The 15,713-nt window shown below is 53.5% G+C and overlaps 3 protein-coding genes across 5 annotated transcripts in view; 2 read left to right on the forward strand and 1 right to left on the reverse strand.

Moving 5' to 3' along the window:
* The window catches only part of abhd2b (abhydrolase domain containing 2, acylglycerol lipase b), a 5,393-nt gene extending 3,451 nt beyond the window's left edge, over positions 1-1,942 (reverse strand). Inside the window, exons 1-6 of one of the 2 annotated variants that reach the window (XM_076028857.1) lie at positions 1,577-1,942; positions 1,070-1,267; positions 801-976; positions 549-716; positions 253-436; positions 6-98 (exon numbers count right to left, since the gene is read on the reverse strand). In XM_076028857.1, the coding sequence (XP_075884972.1) occupies positions 6-98; positions 253-436; positions 549-716; positions 801-976; positions 1,070-1,260 (812 nt within the window). In that variant the 5' untranslated portion in view covers positions 1,261-1,267; positions 1,577-1,942. Of the gene's footprint in view, positions 1-5; positions 99-252; positions 437-548; positions 717-800; positions 977-1,069; positions 1,268-1,399; positions 1,446-1,576 lie in introns of those variants that run through there. The other variant, XM_076028858.1, reaches the window with a different exon arrangement.
* A 1,686-nt stretch (positions 1,943-3,628) lies between these two features.
* On the forward strand, positions 3,629-10,193 carry mfge8b (milk fat globule EGF and factor V/VIII domain containing b). Of its 2 annotated transcripts, XM_076028854.1 has the most exons (11): positions 3,631-3,847; positions 5,218-5,340; positions 5,436-5,567; positions 5,655-5,684; positions 6,511-6,624; positions 6,829-7,010; positions 8,083-8,238; positions 8,330-8,474; positions 8,567-8,751; positions 8,832-8,987; positions 9,077-10,193. In XM_076028854.1, exons 1-11 carry the CDS (start codon positions 3,769-3,771, stop codon positions 9,218-9,220), a joined length of 1,446 nt encoding a protein of 481 aa, XP_075884969.1. In that variant the 5' UTR covers positions 3,631-3,768; the 3' UTR covers positions 9,221-10,193. The 2 variants fall into 2 exon arrangements, with proteins under 2 accessions (XP_075884971.1, XP_075884969.1); XM_076028856.1 differs by lacking the exon at positions 5,655-5,684 and having other exon boundaries at positions 3,629-3,847.
* Positions 10,194-11,826: 1,633 nt separating this feature from the next.
* On the forward strand, positions 11,827-15,320 carry hapln3 (hyaluronan and proteoglycan link protein 3). The gene is made up of 5 exons (XM_076028862.1): positions 11,827-12,110; positions 12,228-12,388; positions 13,098-13,475; positions 13,735-14,037; positions 14,126-15,320. The coding sequence occupies exons 2-5, from the start codon at positions 12,265-12,267 to the stop codon at positions 14,401-14,403; spliced, it is 1,083 nt and encodes a 360-aa protein (XP_075884977.1). The 5' UTR covers positions 11,827-12,110; positions 12,228-12,264; the 3' UTR covers positions 14,404-15,320.
* Positions 15,321-15,713: the final 393 nt, after the last annotated feature.

The raw sequence follows: 15,713 nt of genomic DNA on the forward strand, positions 1-15,713 counted from the left end.
ATCACCTGTGTGACAGGATGAGCTTCTTCATGTTGTTGGCCAGGAAAAAGTTGTAGAGCCGCCGGCCCTGGTCCCACTGGAGGAAGGTTTCCTGGGCTCTGCAACACACACACACACACACACACACACACACACACACACACACACACACACACAAACACACACACACACACACACAATCTTTAATTCTTCGGCCTTTGGTCACTCGTCCAGCTCTATTTGTCCTTGCGTCGTCGTCCTAATTCCCATCACCTGAGGGCGCTGTAGCCCTGACAGATGCTGACGCAGCAGAGCACTCGCTCCTGATTGGCTGACGTCTCCCCCAGGAACTTGCAGACCACGTTGCCCCCCAGGCTGAAGCCCACCACCACGAGCAGCGTCTGGGGGAAGAGTCGGCAGAGGCAGCTCACCATGGCGGCAAACTCCCAGGTACAGCCTGACACACACACACACACACACACACACACACACACACACATACACACACACAGACAGGTAGGTCACTTCTGAGGTACGTGGCGGTCCTCCTGAGGTGTCTCCGTGGTTACCGTAGGTGAAGATGCGTGGCGAGGTCAGCTCCACGTCAGGCGGCGCCCCCAGGTGGTTGAGCACGGCGCAGCGGTAGCCCTGCCTCTGGGCGTAGTCCACGAAAGTGCGCACGTACCTGTGCTGGCTGTGGCTGCCGATGCCGGGGCAGATGGCCATGGTCAGGTCACCTGACAGCGCACGTAAAACACGTCAGACTCTCCTGACTGGCTCTTCGTCATCATCGTCGGAGGTTTACCTGAGCTATAGCTCACCTCCGCAGGCGTGGCCACTGCTGGCCTCGAAGAGGTCAAAGGTCGCTGTGGCTCCGTCCGGCATGAGCAGGAACTTGCGGCGGCCACGGGGCGTTGGTGCGGTGACCCGCCCCACCACAGCGTACAGGAGCGTCTGCAGGTGGCCGTTCTTGCCCCACAGCAGGGGTGGGGTGTACCTGAGGGGGCGGCACCTGTCAGCTGCCGACAGCCAATCAGCTGCTTCACCTCACCCCCATCCCCCCACCATCAACCACACCGGTTATACTCACTCTTTGCTCAGCAGGGGGCAGCACTTGAGCAGGTAGCGGTTGGCTGCAGAGTCCTGGCAGGTGACCACCGGGGGCGCTGCGGAGCTCTTCAGGTTGAGACAGCGGACGGTGATGTAGAGGAGGGCCGCTAGGGCCGCCAGCTTTACGCCGTCCACGGCGGCTGGCTGCTCGGTGTCTCCCGGGGGGATCATGCTGCACCTGCCCAGTGGGGTAAAGAGGAGGGAAGGAGAAGGGAGGGTGGAAGGGAGGAGGTGAGGGGAGACGGAGGTTTAGTCACGTGATGCGTTCACTGTCTGCCCGTCTAAACTCCTCCAATTCCCACTCCCCCACCTGTGAACCAGGTGAGATCAGAGCTGCAGGTTTCCTCCGAACCGACACCACACAAGCGCCTCTGTCACTTCAGTCTCAGTGAAAAAGTTATGACACATTCGTGAGCTAGTTAGCTGGCTAGCTAGTTATAGTTAGTTAGTTAGTTAGTTAGTTAGTTCCGGGTTCCTGTCCTCTCACCCTCTGAATCGAACTTTTTTTCGCCGCAGGTACGGGAGGTTCCGGATCACCGCCGCCCCTCTGGACCGACTCTTCGGCCTGTTCCGTCCATGATCGAGTCGGTTCCGCCCTGACCGGACTGTCCAGTCCGCGTCTGTTGACGGTGTAACTGCTCGCTGACAGCGTAACGTTCAGGGACTCTGTGACAGTCTGCTCGCAGGTCCCGGATGTCCGGAGGTTACCTTCACCTGGACAGGTGGAGGTAACAGCGAGTCCTCTTTAGTTATGTTTAGTTCGCCACGTCACTCAGTGTGAGGAGTGTTGCTGCTCCGCGCGGGGGAACTTTAGTTTTTCGGCTTCCGCGTTAGTGGAGCCGAGAAGCGGGACGTCCTGCAGTTCCTGAAGGCAGCACTGAATGTCACAAGTTCTGTTTTCTTTTTCCTGCCCTGGCACCTCAAGTGACGTCACAGCGGCTGACCGGTTGGTAAGAAGCTGCTCTTCTCAAACCGACGGACAGTTTTTTTTTTCTCCCTCTCAGCCTTCTGTCATTGCGTATTTTGACCTCTGGGGGGCGTCGCATGACATAGAAACGGACTTTTCCGTTCTGCGTTTCATCCAGTCCGTCGATTTCTGACTGTTTTAAAAATGATCTGAAAGCAGTGGTCTGCTAAAACTTCTGGAACAGACTGAAGGAAGTCCTCAGATAGACGGCGAAGGTTCTCAGTGAGATGGTAAAGATTCTCAGGGAGGCGGTGAAGGTTCTCAGGAAGATTTTGAAGGTTCCGAAGGAGGCGGTGAAGGTTCTCAGGTCCTCAGGGAGATGGTGGAGGCTCTCAGGGAGAATGTGAAGGTTCTCAGAGCAGCAATGAAGGTTCTCAGAGCGGCAGCGAAGGTTCTCAGTTTCTCATGGAGATGGTGAAGGTTCTCAGGGAGATGATGGAGGTTCTCAGAGGAGCTGTCAGTTTCTGCTGCTCGCTGAGAAGCTTTAAGTTGACAGGATTAGTAGATCAAACGAGCTCCTGGCACTTCAAGGATCTGGTTGAGGAGTCATGAGATGGAGCTTAGTGTCAGCCGCAGAGGAACATCAGAGGCTGACCTCCTGCTGCTGCTGCTGCTGCTGCTGGAGGAGCAGGACACCAGCTGACAGAATCACAACTAGAAGATAATCAATAACTGAATGAAGCTACCGGATGAAATCTTCTCTTCACTAGTCTTGCTGTTGAGGTTCTCAGTCCTGCTTACACAAACCACACTGGACCAGAACCAAGACCTAAGGCTGCTGGTTCTGAAGGGTTATGCTGCTGTGTACCTCGTAGAAAAAGATAAAAATAAAAAAAAGTTAGGAATCCGCTTTTCACTCCGTTGCCGACTTCTGATGTTCAGTCTACCTCCCTCAACTTATCACACCGGAGACAAGCTCCAACCTTTTTCTTTTTTTTGTTTGTTTCCTAACCAAAAGTAAAACCACCTCTTGTACTGTTTGTGAACCACAGTGATGATCTCAAAGATCTCAACATTTCCTCACAAACAACCAGTTCATGTCAAATTTGATTAGTTTACCCTGTGAAAGATCACAGATTAGGGTTGGGGCAGGGGTGGGCAACCTTTTTGACTGGTGGACGGCCACTGTGGGTTCTAAAGTTTGACATAGCGGCCAGAGCAGGAGCAGATGGATGGAGTGTTTTGGTGTCATGGGATATGTTGTTGTAAGCATGTGTTTTAATGTCAATTGAAAACGAACAAAGGCACTAAAATATGTGTCTTTTTGTGTGGCTACAGTATTTAGGTCATAATTGAAGTAACTCTTAAAACACTGAAAAGATGGATGAAATCCGACTATTTTATGACTTGCTTACTTTTAATATAATTTCTTCAAGTTTGGCGGGCCAGATTAAAATGTTCAACGGGCTGCCTATGGCCCCTGGGCTGTAGTTTGCCCTCACCTGGGTTAGAGATAGGATGTCTATCTATCTATGTATGATATATTTGTGTATATACATATATGTATTTCTATATGTGTATATGTAAACAGTATATTGCTGTCGTTGACAAGTGGGGTGGACTGGGCGGGGTCAGGGTTCAAACATCGCCCTGCCATTGGCTGGGATCGGGGTCGCACGTGCTTCAGCAGCCCCGCCCACCGCCCACCGATCCTCGGCGGCAGCAGAGTCCGGACCGTCCCGGTACTCACATCCAACGAACGAACAGCCGCCATGGAGCCGCGCGCGAGACCCTCCGCGTCCCTCCCGCTGCTCCTCCTGCTCGCCCTCTGCCTCGCGCTCGGCGCCTACGGTGAGTGCTTACGGTTTTGTTACTCCGTTAAAGTTCAGTTTAAAGAATTCCCCACGGGCGAGCCCGCCAGCTGGTCGATGGGTCAGCGATTCAGTGGATCAGCGAATCACTGATTCGCTGCCGCTTTTCCTTGTTTGCAGGTTTGTAGGACGTTTTGGCGCCGTCGGCGCTTCGCCGCTTTGTTCGGCCCAAGTGTCCTGATTCTTCCTGCGCACAAATTATGCGCACAACACACGCGCTTTTATTCAGGGCTCTCAAACGTTGAAAAGCAGCAAAGCAACACACGCACGCGCGCGCGCGCGCGCGCACACACACACACACACACACACACACACACACACACACACACACACACACACACACACACACACGACGGGTCAAACAAGACCGTGGACTTTGAGCAGCAGCAACATTATTACTGGACAAATCAAAGTGTGAAGGTGGGAGTTTCTACATCTGGCTGTATGACTTGTAGTCGGAGTCGTTGCTGTTGTTGTTGCTGTTGTGAGGCAGAGCCAGAGGTTGTGTTGCTGCGGCTGTGACTCAGACTGGATGAAACCGACCAACTCAACACAAACATGTTCGTGACAGCAGCAGACTGCTTCTCCACCACGTTTGACTCATCGACGCATGTCAGGCTCCGCCTATTGTGTGTTTCTGTGTTTGTGCGCGCGCGTTGTTTTCCCATGGCCTGCTCCTCACACGTGCCGCAGGGAGCGACACAGTTGTTGGAGTCGAAGAGCTGTTGTCCTGGCAGAGGGTTGTGGCTAAATATAGCACTGCACTGTGTGTGCATGTGTGTGCGCGCGCTCGCGCGTGTGGCTGGCACGGAGCGTGTGAACAGTCCCACGCAGTGAGCCCCTCTGAACAGCAGGGGGAGCTGCTGCTGCTGGACTTGGCTGAACTCTAGCAGGGTGAAATGAGTTTGTTGCTCACTTTCAGTCTCCTGAAGGCATCGTCATCAATGTGACCACTTCCTGTTTCCAGTCGACGTTCTCCAGCTTCACGCTGTATGTTTCTCCCGCAGAAGAAGTAGAAGAAGAACGGTGTGGACGTCCACTCGTGTTTTTTTGTTTGTTTTTTGCCACATCAGGAGTGGCTTCCGGCCTCATTGTGGAGCCCACTCACACTGAGGCATCATGGGAAATGTGCAGACCATGACTCACTGTGCCCTCGGTGCAGACCCGTCAGCTGCCAAACGGAATTCCTTCCCAATCTGTCACACATTCTGAGCTCAGTCACCACAAGCAAAAACTCAGCACAAGTTCTCTGCTGTGTCTCCCGGCAGCGCCACTTCTGACTTCCAAGGTGCTGCTGTTTCCGACCACTGACTTTAAGGTGTGTGTTTGTGTGTGTGTGTGTGCGCGTAGGTGACTACTGTCAGGTGAACGTGTGCAGTAACGGTGGCACCTGTGTGACCAGCGCCAGCGCCCCCTTCATCTGCATCTGTCCGGACGGCTTCTCCGGGGACACCTGCAACGAGACCGAGAGCGGTAAGGCAGCCGACGTGACAATCAATACGGTGAATATTGCAATAACAGTGAATATTGATGATGACCGACACCCCCCGCCCGGCCCCCCAACACAGGTCCTTGCAGCCCCTCCCCCTGCCTGAACCACGGGGTGTGCGAGGCGACGGGTCAGAGCCGCCGCGGCGACGTCTTCAGCGAGTACGTGTGCAGGTGCCAGCCGGGCTTCGACGGTGTCCACTGCCAGAACAGTAAGTCTGCCGCCCCCTGCGGGAGCCTGGGAGGACTGCAGCACGCAGACAGACAGACAGACAGCTGTGTGTGTGTTCTTGTTGCAGGTGTCGGACGAGATTTAACTTTGCAGAAAGGTAAAAAGACAATGTAGAATGGCTGACCTCTCAGCTGCATGCATGACTTCATGCACACACACACACACACACACACACACACACACACACACACACACACACACACACACAACTCCCAACAGACGTGCTCTTGACGTCAGTGCCGCTCGTGTTGCTGGGTGGAAAAAGAGAACAACAGATTAATCTTGTCATGTTTTATACAATGGCCTGGCACACACACACACAACACACACACACCAATCAAGATTTTACTATCCTTTAAAAATACTGAAAATATATACTGTACAAGCTGAGTATCAAAGAGAAAACAAGGAACAAGTGTGTGTATGTGTGTGTGTGTGTGTGAGAGAGAGAGAGAGCCTGTTTACACTAACGAAACTCCAGATGACTGATTAAAGCCCTTATTTACTGCCTGGAAAGGGTGTGTGTGTGTGTGCGTGCGTGCGTGCGTGTGTGAGTGTGTTGCTGTTCCAGTTGTTATTGGACCGTTTCCAGTTCCTCCCAGGATGTGGTTGTGTGGGCAGACTGGTCTCCATGACCCCAGGACAGTGTGTGTGTGTGTGTGTGTGTGTGTGTGTGTGTGTGTGTGTGTGTGTGTGTGTTTAATTTCTCTCCTCCATTGTCGCTGACTAAAGCAGCATGCGCACAGGTCGCCACCCTGTGGCCATCAGCAGAACTGCATGATGGCGCCGCCACGTCTAACTTCCTGTTTTCTCTGTCGGGGCGGTTAACTCCGCTAACTAACCCGCTTCTGACCGACGTGACGTCACATGACCTGTTGCCCCGCCCCCTCAGCCTTGTCCTGTGTGTGTTTTTTCCCGCTCAGACGTGAACGACTGCGCCATGCAGCCATGCAAGAACGGCGGTTCCTGCCGCGACCTGGACGGAGACTTCAAGTGCCACTGTCCCTCCCCCTACGTGGGCAAACACTGCCACTTGCGTGAGTGGCTGATCCCCAGTCCCACCCACACAAACACACACACCGCAGGGTCACACACACACACCTGTTGAGAGTTGGTGATGATCATTAGGTGGTGGAGATGTTGGATCAAAGGTCCCGCAAGTTTTGAGTCAGTGTGGGCGGGGCTTAGCGTGTTGAGGTAGCCAGCGCTCATCCTGAGGTCCACTCCGCTCCCTCCTGCAGGCTGCGTTTCCCTGCTCGGCATGGAGGGCGGCGGCATCTCCGAGTCGCAGATCTCGGCCTCGTCAGTGCGCTACACCGTGTTGCGGCTGCAGCGGTGGGGGCCGGAGCTGGCCCGCCTCCACAGCAAGGGATTGGTCAACGCCTGGAGCCCCGCCCCCCACGACAGGAACCCCTGGATTGAGGTGAGTCGTGTGTGTGTGTGTGTGTGTGTGTGTGTGTGTGTGTGTGTGTGTGTGTGTGTGTGTGTGTGTGTGTGTGTGTGGGATTCAATGGTACAGTTTTGTACAATGTTGATACATTAGATCAAATGCATACGTGGCCTATTTCGTGACAGCGGGTTGCGGGCTGAGGTGGGTCGTGAACTCGTGATAATTGACACGCGGCTGTGCGGGGCAGCTCGAACAAGTCAAATTATTGTTGATAACTGCGGGACCCAGGGGTCGTCAAAAAGCCGCTGCGTTTGTTTTCCGCTGTGTATTGAACCGAACGTGGTGTAATGAACGGTGCAGTAAAATACCTGATGTTGTTAATCTAGGGCTGCAACGATTCGTCAACGTAATCAATTACGTCGATAACATAAATTTGTTGACGCGAAAATTCAAGCGTCCACGCGTCACGTTATTGTTATTGTAAATTGCTGGATGATAATATCACACTCCGGCCACTCCGTGATCATTTGTACCTGCAGTGCAGTACTGAGTGCTGAGGGTGGCAGTGTCGCTCATTGTTTGCATCCTGCAAAAAACAGAGAACAAGAATGGCTTCTTCTCTGAAAAGGCCGGAAAACTCCGACTCAAGGTTTCTGCGAGAGGAGTTCACAAATAACGCCGAGGATAGATATTTCGTAGTTACATTTTGAATAATTACACGCTTCTTTGTTAATTAATCATCAGCAATACATACCACGTTTTTTCACGTTGGAAAATCGCGGAACGAGCTTGCTGAGCGAGCGCTAGTTCACTTAGGTAAGTATTTGTTTAAAAACGTATGCTGTCATAGTACAACAGTGAAACACGTGTGAAGGTTTAAGCAAGTTATATAATAATAATCGATGGATTAGTCGACAACAAAAATAATCGTTAGTTGCGGCTCTAGTTGCATCCCAAGTGTGTGTGTGTGTGTGTGTGTGTGTGTGTGTGTGTGTGTGTGTGTGTGTGTGTGTGTGTGTGTGTGTGTGTGTGTGTAAGTTGGTGTGTCCTGACCTGGGTGTGTGTGAGTGTCTGCGTCCTGACTCGGGTGTGGGTGTGTCCTCAGGTCAACGTGCGCAGGAAGATGCGGTTCACGGGCCTGGTGACGCAGGGCGCCAGTCGATTGGGCTCGTCTGAGTTCATCAAGGCCTTCAAGGTGGCGTCCAGCCTGGATGGGCGGACCTACACCGTGTTCCGGGCCGAGGGCGAGCGCAGCGACCATGTAAGCGCAGCATCAGTCTCCCCCTCCCCCCCTCCCCCCCGACCCCTACCACCACTCGCACTCTGTCCACTCACTGTCGGGCTGTGCGCAGGTGTTTTCCGGGAACGTGGACAACGACGGAATCAAGACTCACCTGTTCGACCCGCCCATCATCGCCCAGTACCTCCGGCTCCTCCCGCTGGTCTGCCGCAAGGCCTGCACGCTGCGCATGGAGCTGGTGGGCTGCGAGCTCAACGGTGCGACCGCCCGCCGCACCGACGCCAAAGCTAAAGCTAATGCTAATTGCTAATGCTAATATCGATGCTAACAAAAACTGGCCCTCCTGCAGGCTGCTCGGAGCCGATGGGGATGAAGTCCCGCCTGGTGTCCCACCGCCAGATCACGGCGTCCAGCACCTTCAGCACCTGGGGCGTCCAGGCCTTCACCTGGCACGCCCACTACGCCCGGCTGGACAAGCAGGGCAAGACCAACGCCTGGACCGCCGCCACCAACGACCGCTCCGAGTGGCTGCAGGTGAGCAGGTGACCCCACACTGGCCCAGCTCCCTTCCGGGGCTACGAAAACCCACAGCAGCTCCTGTCCTCTGTCCTCAGGTGGACCTGGAGTCGCCCAAGAAGATCACGGGCGTCATCACTCAGGGTGCCAAAGACTTCGGCAGCGTGCAGTTCGTCAGCGCCTTCAAGGTGGCGCACAGCCAGGACGGCCGATCCTGGACCATCATCCAGGACCCAAAAACCAGGACGGACCAGGTATGGGGGGGTGGCTTGGGGGGGTGGCTTGGGGAGGCAGCGGTCCAGGGCGCAGGGCAGGCTTGTGATGTCACATTGCGTGTCTGCAGATCTTCCCGGGAAACAGCGACAACAACGTCCACAAAACAAACATCTTCGAGCCGCCGCTCTTCGCCCGCTACATCCGCCTGCTGCCCTGGGAGTGGCACCAGCGAATCACGCTGCGGCTGGAGCTGCTGGGCTGCAGCGAATAGCTCCGCCCCTCCCCTCCCCTCCCTCCCTCCCTCGCTCTCCCCCTCCCTGCCTTCCTCCCTCTCTACCTCCCTCGTCCTGACCCAGGACTGCACTGCCTCACTCTCAGCTGCTGGGGGCAGCAAACAGCAGAGGATGCCAGACAACACTGCCACCCACTGGATAGATCAGGGGCTGCACTCTGATCCAGTACCAGCTATACCTCCCAGACCCCCCTGCTGGTGATGCACAGGACACACACACACACACACACACACGTTCTGCACTAACATCCAATCAAACAAGAGCACTGTTGAATTGAATCTCCTCCAGATGATGGCATGGTGCTCAGGGTGAGGGGCTTAGTGATGTCTCACCTTGTTCATGTTGGTTGTGTGTGATGCAGATGTTTCCTCATCCAATCAGGATTACCCGTCAGTGAGCACAGTGATGAGGTCACGGCGTTGGGGGCGGAGTCTCGGCTGTGAGTTTGATTCTGTCACGACTTTTACATCTCAGATGTGAAATAAGAGACAGGAACTGAGCTGAGAGTCTGGTTCCCCAAAGCCCCGCCCACCTCGCCACAGACACACTGAGTCTTTCACGCCCTACCCCCCTCTGGTCATGTGACCACCCCCTCCATTCCCACTCACAGTATTATAACAGGAGTTATGAATTATGAATGATGGATTGTGGGCTGGTGCAATAGTCTAATCCTGTGAGCGTTAAAAATGCATGAGAGTCCCACACTGAGCATATTTATTATTATTGTTATTATTATTAATGTCTGCATGCCTCTAAGGATTGTGGGTAGAGAAGCAGTGTATCCTCTGTAGTTTTGACAGATTTTCTGAGACAAAAAAAGATTTCTGTCTGGATTTATGGACTTTTGTATACAATCTATTTTCTATTTTTTACAGCTGTCGGTTGTGTTTCTTTGACCTTCTGTCTCTGAACCCTCGACTGAAAAATAAATAAGAGCTGAAATACTCTCCACCCTCTCGTGTCTGATGATTGAATATTCATTACTGCCATGATAATCTCTTGAATCTTCTCAGCTGTTTTCCATTTAAAAGGTGGAAGATCAAAGATCTGTTTAGCATCCGAAGCCCCAGGAGGCCCCGAGGTCTGGAGAAGAGCCAGAGACCCTTCTGCTCTGTTCCAGCGTGTAGAATCCTTCTGGTGGGTCCTGGGTCCTAACCAGACCCCTGAACCATCACCACTGCCGCCAAGAAGCAGCAGGTCTGAGGTTGTGACCCTCCAGTCGTACTTGTGACCCAGTGTTCTTGACTCTCAGGCCAGATCAGTCGAGTGTGAACTAAGAGCACCAAATATCCCCAGTTACTTTCTTCACCCACGAGTCCAGAACAGATCAGAAGACATCACCATGAGATCCATTGCCCACCTTTGACCCTGAGCGGCCTGGTCCCAGTCGCGATCATGAGCCCAGTGTTTGGTAGTTGGACCATCTGGAGGTTCTTCCTGGGTCAGAGTGAAGAACCGACCAATAGGAAGTCCTGACATGTCCTGACAGGAAGCTGCTTCTCCGCCTCAGAGGTCAGGGGTCCTAGTTCTAACTGGTCCCAGACTGGTGCCAGAGTAGTTGGAACGCAGTACACCAGAAGAACAAAACCGTCCAATTAAAGTTTTTGTTTGTTATTACAGCCTGGCCGCCATCTTTAATCAGCTGGTCTCAGCCTCTCTAATCACACACACACACACACACACACTGGTGTGTAATAACAGTGTGGACCTGCTCTGACTGATGGTCTTTGATGTGGCCCCTGCTCTGAGGGCCTCTGCCGTCTGTTTCCCAGGAGCCGCTGGTCTTCAGGACCTCAGGCCAAACACCTTCATCTGGTCTGAGGAGAACCAATCACCATCAAACAGGAAACAGGCTGATTGCAAGAACCACTGGATCAACCGCAAGAAGCACTGGAACCAGAACTTTCTGATTCTCATTCTTGTCTCAAATATAGACCTGTATGAGAAACAGTGGTGCTGATCACTGCTAGCCGAATGACTTAATACACCCACATCCACCTACCCACACACATACACACACACAGGAAGGTGCTGGGTGTAACTCAGATTTCTGTGAAAACATGAGCTGAGCGCAGGACGTGTGTGTGTGTGTGTGTGTGTGGGAGAGAGAGAGTGAGAGTGAGAGTGAGTGTGGTTCAGGAGGGCAGCCTCCATCTGTAACCCCTGAGGAGAAGAGGAATTGTTTGGCAGATTCTGACTGAATCACATAGCGTGTGTTGAGTGTGTGTGCGCAGGAGACCCTGCCTGAGGCCTCATCTGCTGCTGGTGGAACCTCGGCTGATGTCTTCAGCGTTGTGACTGAAAGTGTTTCTTTGACTTTGTGATGATGATGAATTCATGACTTGATGTGAAACTTAAGAGTTGAACAATTTGTAAAAGAGTTGAACAATTCATCTTTTGAACAATGACAGATGTTAAACACAGACTACCAGTGCAGTCTTTTATAATATCATATAAATAATATGATGACTATAGAATGACGAGTTGGTGAAGTTGCTCTGCTCTCCTGAGGAACATCTTTGCTGCTGCTTCTTCATCAACTTTCAGACTTTTGATGCTTTTATTTTGATGACTGGAAGACCTCGGTGGAGCCCCACCGTGTCTCTTACTTTGGCGTCCTTCACCTAGCTCCGCCCCCCCTCCGTTCGCCGCCAATAAGAACGCCTCTCCTGGTGACGTCACGGCGCGCGCAGAGCGGAGGAGCCCCGCAGAGGGTGAAGCGTCGGCAGAGGCAGCGGACGCACCTAGGCGCAACTCGCGCACCTCTCTTCGGCTTCACGCAGAGCGTCTCCGCCACAGAGCGGCCCCCAGCGGACAGAGGCGGGATCGGAAAGTTTGGCGCAGAAACTGGAAACAACGGCGACAACTGTGAGGAGAAGTTCGAGTGGAGCGGACACACACACACACACACACACACACACACACACACACACATCTCTGTGGTTCCAGGTTGTAGTAGTGCGGTGTGTGCGTGTGTGTCTCCAGCTCTTGGCGCTGATTGGACGACACACAGGACAGCGGCATGTTTGCTGTACTGCGCCCCCTGCTGGCCACGTGCCTGAATCTGCTGCTGCTGCTGCCAGTCCACGGCCAACTTCCCGCTTTCAGCAACGGCTTCTACTACCAGGACATCAGCAACGGAGACGGTGTGTGTGTGTGTCTGTGTGTGTGTGTGTGTGTTTGTGTCTGCGCGCGCGCGTGTGCGTGTGTGTGTGCGTGTGTGCGTGTGTGTGTGTGTGTGTGTGAAAGAGAGGGGGGTCCTCTCTGAGCCGACTGCAGAGCCGCTCACCTCCTCAGGACCTGTCTTTGCCTTGTGTCGCCACCTTCTGGCCACTGGGACACATTGCAGCCACCTCACTTCCAGGGTCACTGGTCCTGGCTCTTTCTTGGTGGTCCTCAGCCGTGCAACATGGAGCTTCAGTGTGGAGGACAGGAAGCTGAGAGCAACAGAGGAGGAGATGAGACTGCTTTGAGGCAGGAGCTTCCACAAGGACTCTGTGGTAGTTCCGATGTTCCTCTGCAGATAGTTGCTGGTCCAGCAGCCAACCAGGTTGTAGCCAGTTGGCTGCTGGACCAGAGTTTGAGGCAGCTACCTCACTTCAGGTCCATCCAGAGCCTGAGCAGAGTGACAGTCAGCCGGTTCCTCTGCTTCTCTACTAGAAGACCCCTTCCTGTCCTCCACCTGCAGCCTCTGGTGCTCAAGCTGGACGAGGGTTTGGGTAGCTGTCACAAGTTTAAAGAAGCAGAAAGACGGGAATCCTGAGGCGGTCCAGCGGTACTGACTAGTCCACAACACAGAACTGGATCAGGCTCAGCGGTTCTCATCCACCACTGATCAACTCTTCTCTCCTCCAGCCTTCTTCGACAGGGTTCACCTCCATGTCGAGTCCCCACAGCCTGCGGTCTCCGCCACCAGGGGGAGCACCGTCACCCTTCCTTGTCACTTCCACTACGACCCGGAACCCAAAACCCCTCGCAGGACCCGGGTAAAGTGGTCCTGGACACCTGCAGACAGTGGCGGCTCGGCAGGGGAGACGGAGGTGATGGTCGCCATGGGCCACCGCCACCGCAGCTATGGCGGCTTCCGGGGCCGTGTGCGTCTCCGCCGGTCTGAGCCTGGCGACACATCGTTGGTGATCAGCGAGTTGCGGCTCAACGACACTGGACGGTACCGCTGTGAGGTCATCGATGGCCTGGAGGACCAGAGTGTGACGGTGGAGCTGGAACTGCAAGGTGAGAGAGAGTGAGAGTGTTTGTGTGTGTGTGTAGGTGTGTGTGATGTGTTGCTGCTGCATCCCGACCTTTCAGTCCCGACCAGATGATGATCAATAACTGTCGGTGGTCAGGAGGTCCACCACTGCAGTACCACCGATAGCCACCAGAGGGCAGTGTTGCTCAAGCTCCTGATGATGAAGGATGTTTTCGATGTGGGGACGATGCCACGTGGAGAAATTAAAACAGCGTCAGGTGACAGATGTGTGCTCCTCCCCAGGTGTGGTCTTCCCCTACTCCTCCCCCAGGGGGCGCTACCACTTCAACTTCTCGGCAGCCCGCCAGGTGTGCCAGGACCAGGGCGCTGCTCTGGCCACTTTTGAGCAGCTCTTCTCGGCCTGGCAGGATGGGCTGGACTGGTGCAACGCCGGCTGGCTGGCCGACGGCACCGTGCAGTATCCAATCACAGAGCCCCGTGAGGGCTGCGGGGGCGTGGCCTTGGCTCCGGGCGTGCGCAGCTACGGACGTCCTCATCGCCTCCTCAACCGCTTTGATGCCTTCTGCTTCTCCGCCTCCATCAAGGGTCAGTGAGGGTAGCTGGGAGTGAGAAGGGTCCTGAGGCTGTATCTTTGACCTATGTGTGACCTTTGACCCCCTGTGTTCTGTTGCAGGAAACGTGTATTACCTGGACGACTCCAGTGGGCTGAACCGGACAGAGGCGGCTGAGGCCTGCTCCCTCCATGGGGGCCGGGTGGCCACGGTGGGCCAACTGCACGCTGCCTGGCGACTGACGGGGTTGGACCGCTGCGACGCTGGCTGGTTGGCCGACGGCAGCGTCCGCTACCCAATCAGCAGGCCCCGCCCCCGCTGCGGGCCGCCCCGCCCAGGTGTGCGCAGTTTTGGCTTCCCCCCCGCCAGCCGCAGGTTTGGGGTGTACTGTTACCGCTAGGATGCCACAGGTAGCGTTAGCGTTAACAGTAGCGTTAGCCACTTTGTCTGTTTCTCAGCTCTTCCCGTGCTAACGCCTGTTAGCAGACTTTAACCAACATGCAGACTTTAACTCCACTGTGATTCCATACACACACACACACACACACACACACACACACACACACACACACACACACTGTCCAGGGGTCATGGGGACCAGTCTGCCCACACAACAACATCCGGGGAGGAACTGGAAAGGGTCCTTTATCAACTGGAACAGCAACACACATACAAATGCACACACACAGCTGTTGGGCATGAAGCTCCAATCAGCAGGAACTAGTTCTCATCACTCACTCCAGGTCAGTGTTCAGGTGCAGCACAACGTTTGGATCCAGTTTTAATCCAGTTTAGCTCCTTTTTCTGTGGCAGACTCATGACGTGAGTTGTTTGGCTGGGGAACTGACTCACTTCATTGTTTCAAACAGCAGGGAAAATGTTGGGCTAAAAACTTTTGCTGCCTTTTTCTAAGTCAGTTCTTTTGTCGGTGAAAATGTGAAACATATAGAATTATGTCCTCCAGTAATTCTCTGTATTTTCTTATTGTTTGCTGTCAATTGTTCAATGTTTGGGGGTTGTGGATAAAAAAAAATAAAAAAAAGCTCCAGATCATCCTGAAACTCACTCAGATGACTGTTTTATGGTAGTTTATGGAAACCAGATGATGGCACAAAAAACCCCATCATGTCTGACAATCGGAAAAAATCAAACTATTCACTTTTTTCAGGGGCCAAAAAATGAAAATTCCCCGATCAGCTCAAAACTCATTGGGATGCCTGTTATTTATTTAGCATGAAAAAAAGTGATGGAATGCAAAAATCAATATGTCCAAAAATACAAAAAAGTCATACTATACACTAACCCCAATCCTAACCCTATTTCTCTTCCCAACCCTAAATCTAATCCAAACCCTTACCCCACGACCCTAACCCTAGCCCCGGCCCTAAACCTAATCCCAACCCTAACCCCAACCTTTACCCCAACCACAGTCCTTACCACAGCCCTAACCCCAACCCCATGCCCAACCCCAATCCCAACCATATTCCTCACCCCAACCCCAATCTTATTGGAAGCATGGCATTGGCATTGGTCCGACAAACTGCACATTGGTTCGACTTCCTCTAACCCTAACCGTAACCCTAATGGGACATTGGACCAATGTGCAATTTGTCGGACTAATAGGAGGTTGGACCAATCGGAAAATTCCCATCCTAACTGCAACCCCAACCCTAATCCCAACTATTGCCCCTACCCTATCTCCAATCCAAT

This window comes from Nelusetta ayraudi, unplaced genomic scaffold, assembly GCF_046127955.1.
Source record: "Nelusetta ayraudi isolate G7.1 ecotype Tasmania unplaced genomic scaffold, CSIRO-AGI_Nayr_v1 ptg000026l, whole genome shotgun sequence".
Classification (NCBI taxonomy): Eukaryota; Metazoa; Chordata; class Actinopteri; order Tetraodontiformes; family Monacanthidae; genus Nelusetta; species Nelusetta ayraudi.

Excerpts from the sequence above, each read along its gene's own strand:
- mfge8b (XM_076028854.1), top strand. The coding sequence starts at position 3,769 with ATGGAGCCGCGCGCGAGACCCTCCGCGTCCCTCCCGCTGCTCCTCCTG. Across the intron at positions 3,848-5,217 it reads CCTCGCGCTCGGCGCCTACG|GTGACTACTGTCAGGTGAAC; the intron begins GTGAGTGCTTAC and ends GTGTGCGCGTAG. Across the intron at positions 5,341-5,435 it reads CTGCAACGAGACCGAGAGCG|GTCCTTGCAGCCCCTCCCCC; the intron begins GTAAGGCAGCCG and ends CCCCCAACACAG.
- hapln3 (XM_076028862.1), top strand. The coding sequence starts at position 12,265 with ATGTTTGCTGTACTGCGCCCCCTGCTGGCCACGTGCCTGAATCTGCTG. Across the intron at positions 12,389-13,097 it reads GGACATCAGCAACGGAGACG|CCTTCTTCGACAGGGTTCAC; the intron begins GTGTGTGTGTGT and ends TCTCTCCTCCAG. Across the intron at positions 13,476-13,734 it reads GGTGGAGCTGGAACTGCAAG|GTGTGGTCTTCCCCTACTCC; the intron begins GTGAGAGAGAGT and ends GCTCCTCCCCAG.